General features: G+C 36.3%; 1 protein-coding gene across 1 annotated transcript; it reads right to left on the bottom strand.

The window, feature by feature from the left end:
- Positions 1–639: 639 nt before the first annotated feature.
- nceh1a (neutral cholesterol ester hydrolase 1a) lies at positions 640–6,503 on the bottom strand. The gene is made up of 5 exons (XM_073849538.1): positions 6,332–6,503; positions 5,569–5,794; positions 5,393–5,462; positions 5,133–5,304; positions 640–1,757 (listed from the first exon to the last, which is right to left on the bottom strand). The coding sequence occupies exons 1-5, from the start codon at positions 6,470–6,472 to the stop codon at positions 1,140–1,142; spliced, it is 1,227 nt and encodes a 408-aa protein (XP_073705639.1). The 5' UTR covers positions 6,473–6,503; the 3' UTR covers positions 640–1,139.
- Between the last annotated feature and the right edge of the window lie 16,235 nt (positions 6,504–22,738).

Here is a 22,738-nt window from a genome sequence, read left to right as displayed (position 1 = left end):
CATGATCCTTTAGAAATCATTCTAATGTTCTGATTTGCTGCTCAAAAACTATTATGTTGAAAACAGCAGAGTAGAATTTTTCTTGTTTCTTTGATGAATAGAAAGTTTAGAAGAACAGTATTTATCTGAAATAGACATCTTTTGTAACACTATAAATGTCTTTATCATCACTTTTGATCAATTTAAAGCATCTTCGCTCATTAAAATAAATAAAATCAACTAAAAATTATACTGACTGCTTTTGAATGAAATATTGTATGTTACAAAAGTGGTTTATTTTAGATAAATGCTGATCTTTGTATCTTTCTATTCATCAAAGAATCCTGAAAAAAAGTACTCAACTGTTTTAAATATTGATAATAATAGTTTTTTAACATCAAATCAGCATATTAGAAGGATTTCTGAAGGAACATGAAGACCAGTAATGATGATGACAATTTAGCTTTGATCACAGGAATAAAATACATTTTAAAATCTATTCAAATAGAAAGCAGTTATTTTAAATAGTAAAAATATTTCACAATATCACTGATTTTGCTGTACTTTGCATCAAATAAATCCAGGCTTGGTGAGCTGAACAGACTTTTTTTTTTTAAATCTTAGTCCAAAACATTTGACTTGTAGTGTATGAAATATGTATGCAACTAGGCAGGGTATTTTTTTTTTACTTTTATTGCAGTTTTAATACATGTTTTTCACAGTAGAAATATGATAAAATTCCTTTCAGGTCTTTGGAGTGAAAGTTAACACAATGTTTTGAAATGCATGGTGATATATGACTACAGTTTTGGTAGTAATAAGCACAAAAACAACTTCAATCATTTGAATTGACAAGAATCTTACAAACACAAACTGCTGAATATAATGTGTGGATATGCTTGTGTGTACAGTATTAATGGTGTTAGAACAAAATGTAAGTTCTAATTCCTCATTTGGTTCTTAGTACATTAGTTAAAAAATACCTTTAAATGCGTTAGCATTATTTGAAAGCATAAAATAATTTTAAAACAGCAGAACGTCGAAATTTTCTGCTGCGAAAATTTCTTTACTTGATGTGCAATATAAATCCTGTTGCGTTGCAAAAGATTGCATCACAATGTGTGCAGTGGAAATCCCTGATAGACGCATTGGAAATCTAACTACAAATGTTCATCAAGCCAAGCGATATAATTCTGCACTGCCCTTATTCCCACTGAGAAGTAGCAGGGCCAGAAAGCAAAGCTCACACAGCCATGAAAACCATCTTCGTAATGTTCGTTAATGACAGAGACCCCTGCCAGCTCCAGTCTGCGGGCATACATCATCCCATCATCCCTCAAAACATCATGCTCACCAGTCATAATGTAAGCAGGCGGCACCATACGCAAAACCTCGTCCTCCGCCAGTAACGGAGCAGCTCTGGCATCCAGTAATGCTGGTATGTCCTTTAAGATACTGGGAGAGCCAGTCACTGGAAACACGGGTTTATAATTTTTTCTCACTCGTTTAGGGAGGAGAGTGGTCCAGTCCAGCTTTGATTGGGTCGAGGACATCAGGCTTTGGTCTTGGGCTGTGTGGTTGTTTATCATAAGGGAATGCACGAGGTCAAGGTCGGCGCCTAGGTACTCCAACCAGAAACGGGTCATTAGCCAGCGATACAGGATGGGAACATCCTGGTTCTGCTGATAGGAAGCTGTGTTGAAGTCTAGCGCCTGAAGCACTGGGTAAACCAAGACCTGCAGTTTGAATTTCACAGTAGTGGTGTTGTCTGTTCCAATCTAGTGAGAGGGAGAAAGGTTGATTAGCGTAAAAACATCTCACTCAATTTTAAGACTTAGTTAAAGGTTAAACAATATGTACGTTTTCGCCGCTAGAGTTTGCGTTTTCTTTGGGAGATGTGTAAAAGTTAATAGAGGTAATTAATTAATTTACCTTCCACAGTTATTAAATCAGTGAATAAATTATACAGAAAGGCGAGCAAAGAATGTTTACATTGTCAAAGAAGGTTTAAACAAGCAAGTTTAAACCTGCAGTCGGTAAGTTTTGCCTCTTTGTCGCCAACTCTGTTTGAAACATGCGGAATTATTTTCTTTACGTGGGTTGTGCATCGGCACGTCTACTCAGCGCGGATGAATCTGATGTTTTGAGGTGAATGTGTGGGCTGTCAGTCAACGGACCAGTGTGGATATACAGGTCCTTCTCAAAAAATTAGCATATTGTGATAAAGTTCATTATTTTCTGTAATGTACTGATAAACATTAGACTTTCATATATTTTAGATTCATTACACACAACTGAAGTAGGTTCAAGCCTTTTATTGTTTTAATATTGATGATTTTGGCATACAGCTCATGAAAACCCAAAATTCCTATCTCAAAAAATTAGCATATTTCATCCGACCAATAAAAGAAAAAAGTGTTTTTAATACAAAAAAAGTCAACCTTCAAATAATTATGTTCAGTTATGCACTCAATACTTGGTCGGGAATCCTTTTGCAGAAATGACTGCTTCAATGCGGCGTGGCATGGAGGCAATCAGCCTGTGGCACTGCTGAGGTGTTATGGAGGCCCAGGATGCTTTGATAGCGGCCTTAAGCTCATCCAGAGTGTTGGGTCTTGCGTCTCTCAACTTTCTCTTCACAATATCCCACAGAGTCTCTATGGGGTTCAGGTCAGGAGAGTTGGCAGGCCAATTGAGCACAGTAATACCATGGTCAGTAAACCATTTACCAGTGGTTTTGGCACTGTGAGCAGGTGCCAGGTCGTGCTGAAAAATGAAATCTTCATCTCCTTAAAGCTTTTCAGCAGATGGAAGCATGAAGTGCTCCAAAATCTCCTGATAGCTAGCTGCATTGACCCTGCCCTTGATAAAACACAGTGGCCCAACACCAGCAGCTGACATGGCACCCCAGACCATCACTGACTGTGGGTACTTGACACTGGACTTCAGGCATTTTGGCATTTCCCTCTCCCCAGTCTTCCTCCAGACTCTGGCACCTTGATTTCCGAATGCCATGCAAAATTTGCTTTCATCCGAAAAAAGTACTTTGGACCACTGAGCAACAGTCCAGTGCTGCTTCTCTGTAGCCCAGGTCAGGCGCTTCTGCCCCTTTTCTGGTTCAAAAGTGGCTTGACCTGGCGCCTGTACACGGTGGCTCTGGATGTTTCTACTCCAGACTCAGTCCACTGCTTCCGCAGGTCCCCCAAGGTCTGGAATCGGTCCTTCTCCACAATCTTCCTCAGGGTCCGGTCACCTCTTCTCGTTGTGCAGCGTTTTCTGCCACACTTTTTCCTTCCCACAGACTTCCCACTGAGGTGCCTTGATACAGCACTCTGGGAACAGCCTATTCGTTCAGAAATTTCTTTCTGTGTCTTACCCTCTTGCTTGAGGGTGTCAATGATGGCCTTCTGGACAGCAGTCTTACCCATGATTGCGGTTTTGAGTAATGAACCAGGCTGGGAGTTTTTAAAAGCCTCAGGAATCTTTTGCAGGTGTTTAGAGTTAATTAGTTGATTCAGATGATTAGGTTAATAGCTCGTTTAGAGAACCTTTTCATGATATGCTAATTTTTTGAGATAGGAATTTTGGGTTTTCATGAGCTGTATGCCAAAATCATCAATATTAAAACAATAAAAGGCTTGAACTACTTTAGTTGTGTGTAATGAATCTAAAATATATGAAAGTCTAATGTTTATCAGTACATTACAGAAAATAATGAACTTTATCACAATATGCTAATTTTTTGAGAAGGACCTGTATTCACTGAACTTCGGAATTACAGACACCACATCTGGGAAGTATGTCCAAAATAAGAAGTTTCCCCGGAAAATATCATCTGAACAAGTAAGTAACATGTCTGCAGTTTTGTACTGACCAACTGAGGTAAAACGTTTTACGATAAATCGCGCTACCGTTGAAGATTAAATCTAACGATCGCAAAGATAGCTCAGATCACGTCAAACCGTGGACATTATTATTATTGTTATAATTTGTTCTCAAATTGTTAATGTTAACAACATGAACTGACTACAGACTAATCTCTAATTGAATATCATTCGAATGACATGAGACGAAATTGTTCTTTTAACATTTAAAAGCAGTTTAATGTTCCTTAGAACTCGTTCTCTTTGAAATACAAATCTTTTAAGCACATTGTGCAACGTTATATTTTAAAATGTCCCACGTCTTAAGTCCCCCCATAATGTATACCATTTCCGCCACAAAAGACAAAAAAAATCATGCTTTAGTAAATCATAATAAAATCAAAAATCATAAAATGTCAAAATTGTGAGATTAAAAGTTAAAAATTTAAAGGTAAAGTCATTATGTCACGAAAGGGCAATTATGAGATAAGAAATGTTATAAGAAATGTTTTGACAAAAGTCAAAATTATAATATGAAGTCATAATCATGATGAAGTGGAAACTATGAGTTACTATGTCATAATTATGAGACGTTGAAATGTCATAATTCATTTCTGAATCTTTCCCTGGACTGGAGTCAGATCGCGAAAATTGTGAGATTAAAAGTCAAAATTAATAGATATAGTCATAATTATGGCATAAAAGGTCAATTATGAGATAATTTTATGACAAAAAGTCAAAATTATGATATAAATTCATAATGACGATGTGGAAACTATGAGTTACCATGTCATAATTATGAGACAAAAGTAAAAAATCTAAATCAAAATGTTGAAATGTCATAATTTAGATTTTTTAATGTCAAAATTATAACATTTATGTCAACATGGTCAGTTAATTGTGAATAAGGTCTGAATCTTTCCTTGGAGTCGGATCATGAAATGTCAAAATCGTGATGAAATTAGACATTTCCTTGGTGTATGAAATGTCAAAATTGTAAGATTAAAAGTAAAAATTAATAGATAAAGTCATAATTATGGCGTAAAAGGTCAATGAGATAATGTTATACAAAATTGTACAATTATGGCAAAATTAAAGTCATATAATTTATAAAAATTTATATAAAGTCATAATCATGACAAAGTCGAAGTTATAAGTTACTAAATCATAATTATGAGTAAATAATGACAGAATATCCCTTTAACAGAAAATATGACCCTAAAAGACATGTGATGAAATGATATCCCACTATTACATCACAAGGACTTAAGTAATAAAACAGAAATGTACCCGCTGAGCCACTGCAGCGGCCAGGTTTCCTCCAGCACTGTCTCCACACACTGCCACTCTCTCTGGATCCACCGAATACTTCGCCAGCACTTCTGACCTCAGGAAATGCTTAGCGGCCTGTACACACTCATTGTACTGTACTGGGAAGTGCACATGAGGAGCCATGCGGTAACTGCACAAAAAAAAAAACACACTCAGCTTGACCGATTAAAACCACAGATGAATTTTCTTTCCCCATTCGAATGAAAGTATATACTCACTCCACCGTCACAACCACTGCATCCAGATCAGCTGCCATCTGTCTGCAGAGACTGTCATATGACCCCAACTCTGACGGCAGATAAAGCAGTCACATGAAAACACAACTCACACATAATCCAATGAATGTAACAGGAGGACAGAGTAGAAGAAATGTATTGATTGATCTTGGACATACTTGGATCGCCCAAGGCCCATCCACCTCCATGGATGAACATAACTGCTCTCCTCAGCTTTCCCTCCTGTTTAGGAGGCTGGTATGCACGTACATGGACTCCATCAAACAGGATGTCTTCAATCTGGATCTCTTGGTTTGTGATCGGCACCAGACTCTCAAAATTGATAATAGCCGAGTTGATGACGTGAACTCTATGCCTCAAACCCAGTGAGTGAGCAACATCTCCCTACAAAACAACAAGGTCAGCGATTAGTGAACTGAACTAACCGTTCCCCTCATTATGATTTTGAAATGCAATTTTTGGTGCATTGACAAAGAGAACAAAAGCCAAGGCATTGAAAAAGAGAGAAAAGTTCATGAAGACAATGAATAGAGAACATTTCATCCTGCCCTTGGGCATTATCTATTGTGGTGCCAAGTTGAACAAAGTTCATCTAGACAGGCAAATCAAGGTCATGCTTTAACACGTCTCTCCAAAAGCAGACGCTCCTCTATTAATAGCTAATGCTGGATGTTGTCTGTCAGCTTTTATGCTGTTTATTATATAGCATTTTATTAGCTTTGGTTGGATATTATGTACTTAAGTCCACAATCATGACAAAACAAATCTAAACTTTTATACTTTTAAAATTGGTATTGTGTTACAAAGACATGTGACAACATAAACTGCTAATTCAGTTTAGATTGTAAAAGAGCTTCCCAGCCAATCAGAATCATCCCTTCCTTAATTCACCTGGTGGACTGTTTAAAATGTGATACTTACCATCTTCACAACTCCTCTGAATGTGGCATCCAACACCATCAGTTTCCATGGCTCTGAGATTGTCCTAGGCAATGGGATGTAGATGTAATAGGCAACAGCTATTGCTAATAAAAAGGTAATACCGCAAAGCAACTTCATCATGATGTGATGTCTCTCTCTTCTTTTCTCTCTGCAGCTATCAGGGGGTTAGACAATATAACATTGAGCAACTCTAAAAAAAAATTTGGAAGTTACTGTTACTTCCTGTAAATTGTCATAGAGCATTCTGGGAAATGCAGTCTTTATTCTTTATACAGAATCACTGCATACTGTGCTTACAAAGACAATAGTCTAAGTCTAGTACCTTATTTAAATCTTATTCATTCTTATTAATGAGTCATTTCAGGTTATTTCATTCAACGGATGAGGTCTTTAAGCAAAGAATTTAGTCAAAATATGTGGTATTAAATCATTTCCTGCTCCACTACGAACTTTGTACTTTTTATAAAAGATCAGAAATCCTGTAAAGACTACATCTTTAATGTGAATAATGTGAATTTAATGTGATAATTTTCAGTGACGTTTTGGTGTTGATTAGTTTTACTCCTTGACCTCAACAGTCATGTCAAACATCCACCACTAGGGATCATTGTTGTTATGAGAAAAAACTTCAAATGACAGAATGTGATAGAACATTTGTTCGGTTCTTTCTATATTTTAATATTAACAAATTATTAGAACATATATACATACATAATATGTAAATATGAAATTAAATACTAGATATATAAAATATAGCCTGAGTAGGTGATAAATACACACACACACACACACACACACACACACACACACACTTTAATTTGGTGTAAGTGAATCTAAGATCGAGACAATTAATTGTAATTGTATTAAAACATAATTGCCAGTTTACAATTACAGAAGTAAAAGACTTTTACGAAGCCAAAGACCAATCTAGGAGCACCATTGCTTGTTATTTACCATGTTTTTCCTGTGGTAAATAATCAAGTTTTCTCTAAGCATCATCAATGAACGTAAACAATGCCACTGAACTTAACGAAACTCGCATATTTTGCTGATTATTGCTGCTAAACAATAATCAATTGTTGTCATGTTTTGGACTTTACTAATCGGTCGGACCGGGAAAAACATTTTAAGTATAGACTGCCAAAAGTTATAACAAATCAAGGATCAGATTGCAAAAAACTGTCTGAGGAACAAAAGGTGTTTGTGCAAGGGCAAGAATCTTGACAACATTAGTGTTTGTTCTTTTCATTTCCGGTCAGGTAGGTGAAATATTAGGCTAATCTAATTAATACTGCTTGTATGTATCTTTTACCACCTTTTAACTTTAGTTTGTCAAAATATTGCACCCTTTCCTACTTACTAAGTCCTTTTCTATATGATTCCACACGTTTTTTTTAGCCTGTAGGCAAAACTTCCTGTTAATTAGCCGCTATATGGATATATCGAAATAACGAAGAATAATAACATGCAGTAAACGGTAAAACTGTTTGCACTACAAACCTGTGTGTTCATAATTAAGATAATACATTAAAATAATATGGTAAGACTATACATTTTCAATATCAAACAGCAAAATGAGCTGTTTTGTACAGCTAAAAATAGTTGGATGCTGATGAGACCAGAAGCCAAACATAAAATTTACAAATGGCCACGTCCATTCTTATGTGAAAAACAAGGTAGATATGAACAGCACAATGCTGATACTAGTTAATAGCGAAATAGTAGCAGAGTCCTGGTTAGAAAAGTGGTCTCATGAACGCTGACGAAATGGATTGTGTCACAAAAATTACACATTTAGCATATGCCAAGTGAGTAAGGTCTGTGTTGAGTTGAAAACCAGACAGGATCTAATGGTAGGTTTGACGTTTACCATAATCTCTCCTCACCACAGTCCATGCATGCAGTGCATGTGCGCTGAGCTCTTCTGTCGAAACCATCCCTAGCCATTGAGGATTTTTGTTACTTCTGTGCAGTGATTACTGTAATTGGAAAAAGACTGCGGCTAGCTCAGCAAGGACTGCCAAGTCAGGAGAAAAGAGCAGCATGGGTTTCTGCCATGCATTTTCCCTCTTTGGTCTTCATAGCTGTTGTTTCTGCATTATCTATCATCCCTCCCCTCTCATTATAAGACAATCGAGGCTTGCAACTGTTTGCTTTTGTTTAAACGACTTTGGTCAGAGCAAAATTGGAAATATCTACTGAAGAGACGTCAAGAATGGAGTGACGTTGAACCGAAGAACTCATTCGGGAAAGCTAAACTCGAAGAGGTTCTTTGTTTATGAGATCATTTATGAGACCAGTTTTCACTGCGATACGTAGCATATGGCTAGCATTGCATGTAGATTACTGTTAGCCTGTGGCCCAAAAATCCATAATAAATCAGAGAGAACTGAAACATTTCTAAATGAAACCATCTGTGGTGTGAAAACAATTATAACGAGACCAAAAGTATTATGACTACAGGATTATAGAAGGTTTTAAAGGACTAAAAAGCAGAATGATGCTAAACACATGCTCACTGGGTTTCAATGGTCCTCACAGCATTTGCTGTCAAAAACAAACACTGCTATTTTTCTTTTTCAGAGACATTGTGTCATGTCGGGGATCATTCCTAAATCAGATGTCTGAAGAATGATTAAAGAAAGTCAGATTGGTTTAAAACTCAACTCTGTTGACATATGCACAGGAAAGTGGAATTTTTTATTCCCTTAACTTTGACAAAAGAAGACTTTGTGCTTACCTCCAGCCTCTCAAACACAAAATGTCATATGGAAATTCAGCTGTTACACCTGGACCTGTTTCTAGTTTGAAGCCGCCTCACCACTAATCTTCATGTTTGAGTTGACATGTAGGGAACGTCATATCCCCCACAAATGTTCATGGGAGTCGCTTCTCTGAAGGTGTGGACACATACTAGTAACTTACTGAGGCTTACCCTTCTAGAAAACCTGGTTATATTGCCTAAGGTGGTCAAGCTGGTTTTTAAACCAGTTAGACCAAGCCAAAATGGTCTACCAGCCTTATCCAGGCTAAGCTTGGTTAGACCTTGGTTATACTAACTAATTATCATAACTAAATTAGAAACCATACTGTGTGGAAATGTGCAGTTGTTAAGAACTATTTCTACCTGACCCAACCCTAAAAACTGGTTTTGGTGGCATATAACTGACATGTTCAGTCACACTGATTAACATGGTGTCCAAAAGTCTTGAACTTTAACAAAACTTGAGGTTTTTGAAGACATTCAGAAGTGGAGAAAAGTTGGAGAAATGTTATGTAAAATGAGTAAGTATTTTAGATTCAGATTTTACAGTTGAGGTCAACTTTCAAAATCTGAATGTCAAGAGAAAATAATAGCTGAATTTATAAAAAATGACCCTGTTGAAAAGTTTACATCCCATTGATTCTTAATACTAATTCTGTATTTTTTTCCAGCATTTTTGTGTATTTGAACCCTTTCCAACAATTACTGTATTATTTTGAGATCCATCTTTTCACAACTGAGGGACTCATATGCAACAATTACAGAAGGTTCAAACACTCACCGATGCAGCAGAAGGAAAAAACATGCATTAAGAACCAGGGGGTGAAAACTTTTGAACAGAATGGAGATGTGTACATTTTTCTTATTTTGCCTAAATATTAGATTTTTTTAGCAAGGCTAAAGATTAAAGTTACATCATGTATAATTACATGTTTCCCAGAAGACTAAATAAGTAAAATTGACCCTGATCTTCAAATTAAAAAAAGTTTTCACCCCCTGCTCTTAATTCATTGTGTTTCCTTCCTAGAGCATCAGTGAGCGTTTGAACCTTCTGTAATAGTTGCATATGAGTCCCTCTTTTGTCCTGTTGTCCAGTTGTCAGTGTGAAAAGATGGATTTTTAAATCATGCAGTCATTGTTGAAAAGAGTTCAAATACACAAAAATGCCGGAAAACCAAAGAATTTGGGGGACCTGAAAATTTTTCTGAAGAACAGCAGGCAGTTTAACTGTTCAGGACAAACAAGAAACAAGAGACTCATGAACAACTATCACTAAACAAAAAAACAGCTGTGGATCATTCAGGTAACAACATAGTATTAAGAATCAATGGGATGTAAACTTTTGAACGGGGTTATTTTTATAAATTCAACTATTATTTTCTCCTGTGGACTATATGTAAACATATTTTATGTGAAATATCTTATTCAGGTCAGTACTAAAACCTCGTCTCCTGCTTCTACATTACAGCCTGTTTAGTCCCACCACCGATTCGTACATGTAGTGTAAATAACAAAAGAGGTGAATGCAGCTCTACACAGAAAACAAATGGTAAAGTTCGCTCTATATTTAACAAGATGCCGTGCAGTGCCAAGTTGTGAAAAACAGTCCTTGCATTGCGACCTGATCCCTCTTTTGTCCTGTTGTCCAGTTGTCAGTGTGAAAAGATGGATTTTTAAATCATGCAGTCATTGTTGGAAAGAGTTCAAATACACAAAAATGCTGGAAAACCAAAGAATTTGTGGGACCTGAAAATTTTTACCGACAGTAATGTTGCACCACACAAGTGTAAGTAACTGTTTTAGTGGTCACTATTGCTTTGTCTATAATTACAGATCGTTTGATATGTATTGAGAATTATGCTTTTTTAACCTAAATCGCATTAGTGTCCATCTATGAAGGATGTAGGCTGTCAAACATGAACTGTTAGCCAATCATAGCAGTGGGTGTTTACTTCCGAGTCTACAATCTGCCACACCTATTCAGAGTGTTTCTGTCAAAACAAGACAGAAAATAGCCTTTTACTTATAAATTATGTTTTGACATTATAAGGGGACATCAGAGAACAGTACAAAATAATAAAAATGGAAGTTCATGGTCATTTTAGGCTCTAAGGCTAAGTAAAATTGTGACATTGATCATATGACTTTGTACAGATGGTCTTTCTTTTATGAAAGCTCAGGATGCTCTTTAGATCATCTCAAATCATGCAGGAGAACATAATCATCAGGTTTGCCACAAATCATCAGGTATCGCCACTGAGCAGTTGTGCTGTAGGTCTGGATGTTTTATGTCCATGGTTCATTCCCATTCCTGTCCTGTTCTCAGACAGGGTTGCAGGGTTTCACTGGTGAAAGGTACAGCAAGGGGACAGTGACCCTTTCAGACTCTTCTTTGGCTCCAAAATATGCTTGGTGTTGACAGGTTGACTGATATGAATCTTGTGTTGGTGAGACACAGCAGATTTTGAGAGGTCAGTGTCAGGATCGCATAGACTGGAATGAAGAGACATGACATCTTGATACACAGATATCCTACAATAAAACTTGCAGTAAAGTTAATGATAAGTTTCAAATGAACAACTTTTCACAAATTTGGAGGTTTAAAAAAAAATCTAGAATATGTTAAAGGTTGTATCAGCGATTTCTAGCCTAAAACATAAAGTGTCAATTTCAGCTGACCTTTCTTCACGATCCGCTCGCTGCCTGCCCCATAAATTGTTGTGGACTTTCCTACTGGTGCTGGGATGTGAGGGAGGCGGAGCGAAAGGCCACAACACCAAACCCCTGACGCTGATTGGTTGGAACACTGTTTGTTTATGTGTGGAAAGGTTGGTAGTGCCGATTGTTTTTTTGGCATATCTCGGACCCTAGGCTGACCAGAGAGACGCGTTTTTTTCACAGACAATTTATGGGGCAGGCAGCGAGCGGATCGTGATGAAAGGTCAGCTGAATTTGACACTTTATGTTTCAGGCTAGAAATCGCTGATACAACCTTTAAAGGGATAGTTCACTCAAAAATGAAAATTCTGTCATTAATTACTCACCCTCATGTCGTTCCAAACCTACAGTGCCTTGCAAAAGTATTCATACCCCTTCATTTTTTTCACATTTTGTTTTGTTGCAGCATTATGTTAAACTGCTTTAAATTATTTTTATTTTATCAATTTACACTCCATACACTATAATAATGACAAAGCAAAAACCAGATTTACAAATTTTACAAATTTATTAAAAATAAAACACTGAAATAAGCACATTGCATAAGTATTCATACCCTTAACTCAATACATAGTTGAAGCAACTTTACAGCCTCAAGTCTTTTTGGGTATGATGTGACAAGCTTTGCACATCTGCATTTGGCAATTATCTGCCATTCTTTGCCTCACCTTTTTACCTCTCAAGCTCTGTCAGCTTAGATGGGGGTTGGCAGACATTTTCTAGAGTCCTAGTTGTTCCAATCGTCTTCCATTATGGATAATGGAGGCTACATGCTTCTGTGAACCTTCAATGCAGCAGATTTTTTTCTGAACTCTAGATCATTTCCTTAACACAAGTCTGTCACTGAGCTCTACAGGCAGTTATCTTGACCTCAGAGCTGTTAGACCTTTTCTGAGAGGTGTGTGCCTTTCTAAATCATACTCATTCAAATGAATTTGCCACAGTTTAACTCCACTCGAAGTGTAGTAACATCTAGAAGCAATATGAATGCTCCTGAGCTAAATTTTGAGTGTTCCAGAAAAGGGTATGAATACTTATGCAACAGGATCTTTTCAGTTTTTTATTTTTAATAAATTTGCACAAATGTTAAAAACCTATTTTTTGCTTTGCCATTATGGAGTAGGGAGTGTAGATTGATGTGGGGAAAAAAATAATTTAAAGTAGTTTAACATAAGGCAGCCACATAACAAAATGTGAAAAAAATGAAGGGGTATGAATACTTTCGCAAGGCACTGTATATGATTTTTGTTCATCTTTGGAACACAAATTAAGATATTTTTGATGAAATCCGAGCTTCAGGCTCGAGAAAGGTAGTAAGAAAATTGTTAAAACAGTCCATGTGGTTCAACTGTAACAATATGAAGCTACGAGAATACTTTTTGTGCACAGAGTAAACTAAAATTATGAATTTTTAAATTAAACAAACATCTGTTTTATTTTAAAATACCTGCTGTGTCTTAATACAGTGGTGCATCATAAAATTTTTAGGGAGCAACACACCCCATATCACATCAATAGAAAGAAACAACTGTAAAAAGACTCACACTTGCTTTATAAGCTTTGATAATGGATATTGGCAAAGCCATGGAAGGCAAATCCAGGGAAACACCCATGAGAAGAGATGTGAGACAAGTAGAGAGAAAAAAACCCAACTCCCATAATTCCCTTCACATGGTGTTACTTGGATCAGTAACACTTGGCCCTCTGAGCAGCTTGTTGAAAAAACAGGAGGCTTATTTCTCCATATGGGGCATCTTTTATACACCCTGAACGAGAGGGTCAGATTGTTTTACTCACAATGACATCATCTCTCATCGTGTTCCTCTGGGCTTGAGTTGCACTGCTGGCCTCAATCAGCACAAAACATCGGCCAACCTTCATTTGCTGCAGCTCCATCTGAGAGAAGAGAGAGGGCAGATGAAGTCACAGAAAGTCCTTAAAAGTCAAAAGACTCCTTTGTCCAGGCCCTTACTGTGCTAATCCAAAGCAGAGCGACTTTAATGAGTTTTTGAGATTAAAGTTCTTTGAAACCCCTATCAGCAGCTTTGACTGAGAGTCACCGAGCTCTCGTGTCCCGAGAGAAATGAAATGTAGGATCTGAGCTCCACACAGATGAATACTCTTTTAGGCCCCATTGCTGTTTAAAGGAACAACTGACCCCCAAAATTAAAATTCTGTCATCATTTACTTACTCCATGTCATTGCAAACTTTTATGGCTTCCTTTCTTGAGTGAAAATTCAAACAAGATGTTTAGTGGGACGTCTGAGCTGCTCTCTCATGAAAGTGGTTGGGGAACAGCTGTCAAATTCTAAGGTCAACATAAAAGTATCATAAAAGTAGGCCATGCAAATATTTTGCTACATTCTAAGTCATATAATTATGGAAGCCTGTTTCTGTCACTAAACAAAACAAAAAAAGTTATTGTGACTTTTTATCTCACAATTCTTTTTTCAGAATTGCATTATACAAACATTTTTTTCCCTCAGACTTAAGAGATATCAGCTTACAATTCTGAGAAATGAATTGACTTATATTGACTTATAAACTCATTTCTAAAGAATAGTAGATATAAACTCACAATTCCTACTTTTCTTCACAGAAACCCATGATATAAACTCACAGTTGTGAGAAATAAAGTCAGAATTTGAAATATAAGTCAGAATTACAAGATAACTCACAATTCTTACTTTTTTCTCAGAATTCTGTGATATAAAATCATAATTGCAAGTTATAAAGTTAGAATTCCAAGATATAAACTTACAATTCTTACTTTTCTTCTGAGAATTCCGTGATATAAACTCACGATTGCGAGAAACAAAGTCAGAATTACAAAATATAAACGTACAATTCTGACTTTTTCTCAGAATTCCATGATATAAACTCACGATTACGAGAAATTAAGAATTACGAGATATAAACTCACAATTCTGACTTTTTTCTCAGAATTCTGTGATATAAAATCACAATTGCAAGTTATAAAGTTAGAATTCCAAGATATAAACTCACAATTCTTACTTTTCTTCTGAGAATTCTGTGATATAAACTCACGATTGCGAGAAACAAAGTCAGAATTACGAGATATAACTCACAATTCCGACTCTTTTTCTCAGAATTTTGTGATATAAACTCATAATTGTGAGTTATAACGTCAGAATTATGAGATATAAACTCACAATTATTACTTTTCTTCCCAGAATTCTGTTATATAAACTCACAATAACGAAAATTAAGTCAGCATTATGAGATATGAACTCACAATTCCAAGAAATAAGCTCAGAATTACGAGATATAAACTCACAATCATGACTTTTTTTCTTAGAATTGCATAATATAAACTCACAATTGCGAGAAATAAACTCAGAATTATGAGATAACTCGCAATTCTGACTTTTTTCTTGCAAGTGCAAGTGCCATTCAGATTTTTCCCTCACAATTGTGAGTTTATGTCTCACAATTCTGACTTTTTTCTCAGAAATTCTGAGAAATTAAGTCAGAATCGACTCATATTGATTTCAGTTATAAAGTCAGAATGATGAGATATAATCTCACAATTCTTACTTTACTTCTAAGAATTCCATGATAAACTCACAATTGTGAGTTATAAAGTTAGAATTACGAAATTTATGTCAGAATTGCGTGATATGAACTCACAATTGTGAGAAATAAAGTCAGAATTATGATATAAACTCACACTTCTGACTTTTTTTCTCAGAATTGCATGATATGAACTCACAATTGCGAGAAATAAAGTCAAAATTGGCTAAATATAAACTTGAAATTCTTACTTTTTCAGAATTCCGAGAAATAAACTCACAATTGTGAGTTATAAAGTTAGAATTACGAAATTTATGTCAGAATTGTGAGATATAAACTCAAAATTGTAAGAAATAAAGTCAGAATTACGATATAAACCTGACTTTTTTCTCAGAATTGCATGATATGAACTCACAATTGCGAGAAATAAAGTCAAAATTGGCTAAATATAAACTTGAAATTCTTACTTTTTCAGAATTCCGAGAAATAAACTCACAATTGTGAGTTATAAAGTTAGAATTACGAAATTTATGTCAGAATTGTGAGATATAAACTCAAAATTGTAAGAAATAAAGTCAGAATTACGATATAAACCTGACTTTTTTCTCAGAATTGCATGATATGAACTCACAATTGCCAGAAATAAAGTCAAAATTGGCTAAATATAAACTTGAAATTCATACTTTTTTTAGAATTTTGTGATGTCAACTCACAATTGTAAAAAGTAAGAATTCCAAGATATAAAATCACAATTGCGAGAAATTAAATCAGAATTATGACATATACTCACAATCATGATATTTTTTCTTATAATCCTGACTTTTTTCTTGCAAATGCAAGTGCAATTCAGATTGGCTTTTCCTCGCAATTGCGAGATTATGTCTCACAGAATTGTGAGATATAATCTTATGGATTTGAACTTGGATCTTGGATCTAAAATGTAAAGGGATAGTCAATCCATGACAATTCAGTCATTAATCACTCAACCTCATGTTGTTCCAAACCTGTTATATTGTCTATGAAGGGTCAGAAAGCTCTCAGATTTCATCAAAAATATCTTAATTTGTGTTCCGAAAAACAAAGGTCTTATGGGTTTGGAACAACACAAGTGTGAGCTATTAATGACAGAATGTCATTATTCAGAAAAAAATCTTGCTTGCTTTTTTGGTGTTTCACAGAAGAATGACAGTAATGACAGTCTTAAAATACATGACGAGGATGAGTAAATGATGACAATCTTCATTCATTTTTGGCTAAGCATTTAATGTGTCATTTGTTTTAGAAGCATGACTGCTTTTAACTGCAGGCTGTACAGTGTTGATATCCAGATGGGCAGTTGTTTGGTCAATACACGCAGAAGCTAGTTTCCATAGCACCAGGTTACACTGGATTCTGGTAATAATGTGCGGAAATGAAAGGATCATGGAGTATTTGACTGAAAATGGATTAGAGCTGTAAATTAATGCTGAAAATGAATTGCAAATCTTAGGATACCACGTTCTGTCATGGTTGTGGATTCTTAGCTCATTAAGAATGTACAAAGTGTACCTGCAACCTTCATGTAACAGCTTCAATTACAAATTTCTAAAAATACAAACATATCAAGGAAGCAACAGAGCACAGAGAATCAGTAATCCAAGCATGACAGTGTCTTGCAAAATCTAAAAACATGTAGAAATAACCCTCGGGCTTCCCAGCCAAGCCACGCTAACCTGCACCTGTCTTCTGATTCATATGTCATGATGAACTTGTACAAACAGGCAGAGTTGATGTATCCCATTCTCGGCTCTTAACAAAAAGCCCTAAATATGGATTAACATAAAGTGCTAATATTAATCTTAAAGGGATAGTTCACCCAAAAATTAAAATTCTGTCATTAATTACTCACCCTCATGTCGTTCCAAACCTGTAAGATTTTCGTGAGTAAACTCGTATGTCGTGGTACTCTGGTGTCAAAGACTTAAGAGAAGAAATTGTTTAATAAAGTCATTATTTTTGTTTTCTTTGCACACAAAAAAGTAACATGACGGTTAAAGCACTGATGTCACATGAACTATTTTAACCATGTTCTTACTTCCCTTTTGGGCCTGGAACATTGCTGTCTATGCAGGGTCAGAAAGCTCTCAGATTTCATCAAAAATATCTTAATTTATGTTCCAAAGATGAACAAAGGTCTTACGGATTTAGAACAACAAATCTGTGTGTTTGTGGAAGGATTCTGGTGAGCGGCTCCACAACAAAGAAGACACCACTCACCATAGCTATATAATAACATTTAATGAGGTCCAAAACAATACTAGATTGCATTGACTTTCACTGTATGAACAAAAAAATCTTCTTTTATGTTCCACATATACAGTGCCTTGCAAAAGTATTCATACCCCTTCATTTTTTTCACATTTTGTTTTGTTGCAGCATTATGTTAAACTGCTTTAAATTACTTTTTTCCACATCAATCTACATCTCATACACCATAATGACAAAGCACAAAACAGGTTTGTAACAACTTTGCAAATTTATTTATAAAAAACTGAAAAATTTATTTATAAAAAACTGAAAAGATCCCGTTGCATAAGTATTCATACCCTTTTCTGGGACACTGGAAATTTAGCTCAGGAGCATTCCATATTGCTTCTAGATGTTACTACACTTCGAGTGGAGTTAAAGGTGCCATAGAATGCATTGAAACAATATTTTAAATTGTTCTCTGATATCTACATAGAAGGTATATGGCATAGGAAAGGGCAAAAAAAAAAAAAAAAAAATACAGAAATGGTTTTACAGGTCAATTTACAACCCTAGAATTTGTCCCTAGAATGAAATGCTCTGTTATTGCCTTATTTGGAAGGCTCGTGAATATTAACGTGAGCTCTGCTCTGACTGGCTGTTTCACAGAGCTGCTCATCTCAATAGCTTGCACATGGAGGAAATATTTATTTAATTACGGAGCTCTAGCAGCTTTTAATATGCGGTTTGTTTGAATCCTCGACATTTTACTCTCACTATAGTAATTGCATGTGCTTTGTGTAACGTTATACTGCAGCGACACAAGGACTTACCGCACAAGTTTTGATGCTTTAGTGATGCTCAGGATCTGTTAATCATTCGTCATCATCAGCCTAGTCATCTCTCTCCATTTATGTGGTAAGTGAAATGTAACTGCAATGTAACAGTATGTACATCTGTACTGCAATGTAACAGGCTACCGCTAGCATCAAGCTAACCATGTCCCTTCAGTAGCTCGCATTATTTTACTGATGTACTGACGTTACTGATGATTGGGTGATGCAAATGTTGGGGGCGTAACTATTAACGATCACGACTATTGCATTATAGTCTGTGTTATGTTGGAATTTACCTATTTTTCGGTGGTCTTTTGCAAACACCAGATTCATATAAGAAGGAGGAAATTGTGGTGTTTGAGACTCATGGTATGTCATGTCCATGTACTGAACTGTTATTATTCAACTGTGCCAAGGTAAACACAGTTTTCCATTCTATGGCACCTTTAAACTGTGGCAAATTCATTTGAATGAGTGTGATTTAGAAGGCACACACCTCTCAGAAAAGGTCTAACAGCTGAAAATGCATATCAGAGCAAAAACCAAGCCCTGAGGTCAAGATAACTGCCTGTAGAGCTCAGTGACAGACTTGTGTTAAGGCAATGATCTAGGGAAGAGTTCAGAAAAAAATCTGCTGCATTGAAGGTTCACAGAAGCATGTAGCCTCCATTATCCATAATGGAAGACGATTGGAACAACTAGGACTCTAGAAAATGTCTACCAGCCCCCATCCAAGCTGACAGAGCTTGAGAGGTGAAAAGGTGAGGCAAAGAATGGCAGATAATTGCCAAATGCAGATGTGCAAAGCTTGTCACATCATACCCAAAAAGACTTGAGGCTGTAAAGGTATGACTACTTATGCAATGTACTTATTTCAGTGTTTTATTTTTAATACATTTGCAAATCTGTTTTTTTCTTTGTCATTATTATGGTGTATGGAGTGTAAATTGATGTGGGGAAAAACTAATTTAAAGCAGTTTAACATAATGCTGCAACAAAACAAAATGTGAAAAAAATGAAGGGGTATGAATATGAAAGCCATACAGGTTTGAGTTGTTTTTTATTTTTTGCCTCAAAAAACTTTTACCCATTTCTTTGCACGACAGTTGGTGAACTCAAATGCCTTTCCTAAATGTCATTGTAGGCTTTGTTTTAGTTTTCTACCACAGGTTTCACAATTCACTTCTTGCAGACAAGTCTCTTTCTTCTCATGTTATGCCAAGGAAACATCAAATTGTACACACAATAGAAACTCTCCTGTGCACATCTGCTTCTATTTTACCAGAGAAGGTGCTCCACTGTCCTTACTACATCCGTTGTCGGCACAGAACACACACACGCGTACGTTTTGCTTTTGTTTTTCATCTCCGGCAAATAAAGAGGTGTGCAGTCTGACATTCCTGCCTCCGAAAAAATCAACACGTGAAGAGTTACAACTTGCAGCTGTCGTCAAAAACATCTTACATACACACACATACATATTAGTTGAGTGTTTATAGAAATTACAGAGTGTGTTTTTTATTTTTTTTAAACTTAATTAGTCTTGTACTAGACTTTATGTGTAGGTTAGCATATAAACATGTAATTTCTGACTCTGTTTTATCAAATCATGCAGGGTTAAGTGGACATGAGGAGTGTGTGTAGGGTACACAATGCTCTTCCTCGCTCTTGGTCCTGTGCCAAGAGGTGCCACAGTTGAAGGAGTCGCACACAAAGGATTGTTTCATGGAAGTGAAGGTACGCTTGTACAGTCATCCAGATCAGATTCCTGCAAATTCCACACTGACACTCCCCTCGGCAAGCTGCCCTTATTCCGCTCCAGATCTCCATGTAATCAAAGGGCTGATGGAAGAAGATACAGTGTACAACAGAGAAGATCTTTCACATCAAAGCTGTTTTTGATGTCTTCTTGTTAAACATTACATATTGATGAAACGCTCTAAATCTAAATATGAGCTATATGGGGTTAGACATTCAAGACTGGCACGGAGTAACTGATTTGCATTAGAATTATGAGGCTGTTATCGCTATTAGAAACATTTGACAGTCGTGTTGTCTATAAATGAACGGCTGTCACAGGTTCTGACAGGATTCTAGCAGTTCTTTCTCTGCTATTGTTGTTATCTCCCAAACGCGATCAGAGCGAGTGAGGCGAGAGAAAAGAATGATATTAGAGGGAGAGGACAGTGATAGTGGAAGTTGATGGTAATGATAGTGTGGGCTGATAAAAATCAGACGGGAGCGTTATGGTTTGATCCCTACTGTTGGCGCTTCAAAAGTCAGGTACTGTGATCCCTTAAGACATCTCATTTCCAGTTTGCCTCTGGGATCATAGAAGTAGCGCTAGCCTTTGCTTTGAACCTCCTGTGAGACATACATGACAATAATTCTATTGTATCAGGGCCTCGCTCTTCTGGAGGTAAGAGAAGTGATGCAAGAGCAGGGAAGAGTGTTTCATTTTCTAGGCAGAATGGTGGCGCTGGTGGCGGCTGAGGGCTGAACACGTAGTCTGCACAGTATTTATGGGTGCTGGAGCAAGAAGCAGCCTGGCTCAGAGCCTCGCACACATCACTGCAGACATTCATCAACAGCCGAGAGAACGTCGCACCCATCCTTCAGCTGACAACCTTCAGCAACGCTAGATCTCTGCGTCTCGCTTTGCTTTTTATTCTGTTATTCCCTTTTATTGCTTCTGCTTTTGCAGCCCATGGTCATTCTCCCTTCAACTCTCTGTTTGCTTTCAACCTCAATTTTCTTGCATGTTTTATATGTTCAAATATATATCCAGTCCAAATGGTGATTTAAATGAAATAGCAACAGTTGAAGTCAAAAGTTTACATACACCTAGCAGAATCTGCAAAATGTTAATTATTTTAGCAAAATAAGAGGGATCATAAAAAATGCTTGTTATTTTTTATTTATATTATAGCACTGTATACCTGAATAAGATTTTTCAGATAAAAGACATTTACATTTAGTCCACATTGTTTACATATGAATTTTTTGTTTGTCTTAAATAGTTAAACTGCCCACTGTTGTTCAGAAGAGTCCTTTAGGTCCCACAAATTCTTCGTTTTTTTCAGCATTTTTTGTATTTGAACTTCTTCCAACAATGACGTTATGATTTTGAGATCCATCTTTTCCCACTGAGGACAACTGAGGGACTCATATGCAACTATTACAGAAGGTTCAAACACTCACTGATGCTCCAGACGGAAAAATTATGCATTAAGAGCCGGGGGTGAAAACTTTTGGTGTGTACATTTTTCTTATTTTGTCTCAATAACATATTTTTTTTCATTTAGTACTGCTTTTGCAAATGCTTACATGTTCCCCAGAAGGCAAAATAAGTTAAATTTACACTAATCTTTAAATTCCAAAAGTTTTCACCCCACAGCTCTTAATGCATCGTTTTTCCTTCTGGATCATCAGTGAGCGTTTGAATTTTTGTAACAGTTGCATATGAACAAAGACTTTGAAGGATTTTTCTGAAGAACATCGGGCAGTTTAGGGCAAACAACTATCACTGAGCCAAAAAAAAATCATTCAGGTAACAACACAGTATTAATGCCGTGTTCCAGGCAACCCGTTACCCCTGTTTTTCCAACCTTCTACCTATGAAAGTGCACTGGAATGGCAATCAAAGCCGTGACTTCCCACTCGTGAATTCGTACTAGATCGATGTATTCCCAGTTCCGAGCTCTGATGTCACATAGCCCGCGAAACAACAATGGCAGCCCCTACGGGTGCGGTGTTTATGCAAGTGGTACGTGGTGGAAAAATAGACTTTAGGACAATATAACGTTGCAATCAAATTAATAAAAATATAATGATAATAAATGCGCTCAGGCAGTTTGGCGTGATTTGCCAGGAACGCTACAAAGTGATTTTGGTTTGAAGTGATTTACCGGCTCAAAAACCTGTCTGCTCTTTTATGTGAAATATCTTATTCAGGTCAGTACTAAATAAAAAATAATATGCATTTTGAATGATCTCTCTTATTTTGGTAAAATAATTAACATTTTGCAGATTCTCCAAGGTGTATGTAAACATTTGACTTCAATTGTATGTATTATTTTTTCTTTTCCTACATATGTTTCAACAATGGTGTTGACAACTTTAATATACTTTAACTAAACTAAACTAAATCTAAAGGGATAGTTCACCCAAAAATGAAAATTGTGTCATTAATTACTCACCCTCATGTCGTTCTAAACTCGTAAGACCTTTGTTCATTTTCGGAGCACAAATTAAGATATTTTTGATGAAATCCAAGAGCTTTCTGATCCTGCATAGACAGAAACGCA

Source organism: Garra rufa, chromosome 10 (genome assembly GCF_049309525.1).
Source record: "Garra rufa chromosome 10, GarRuf1.0, whole genome shotgun sequence".
Lineage (NCBI taxonomy): Eukaryota > Metazoa > Chordata > Actinopteri > Cypriniformes > Cyprinidae > Garra > Garra rufa.
Note: the sequence above shows the minus strand (reverse complement) of the source record. Positions and strands in the feature narration are given on the sequence as shown.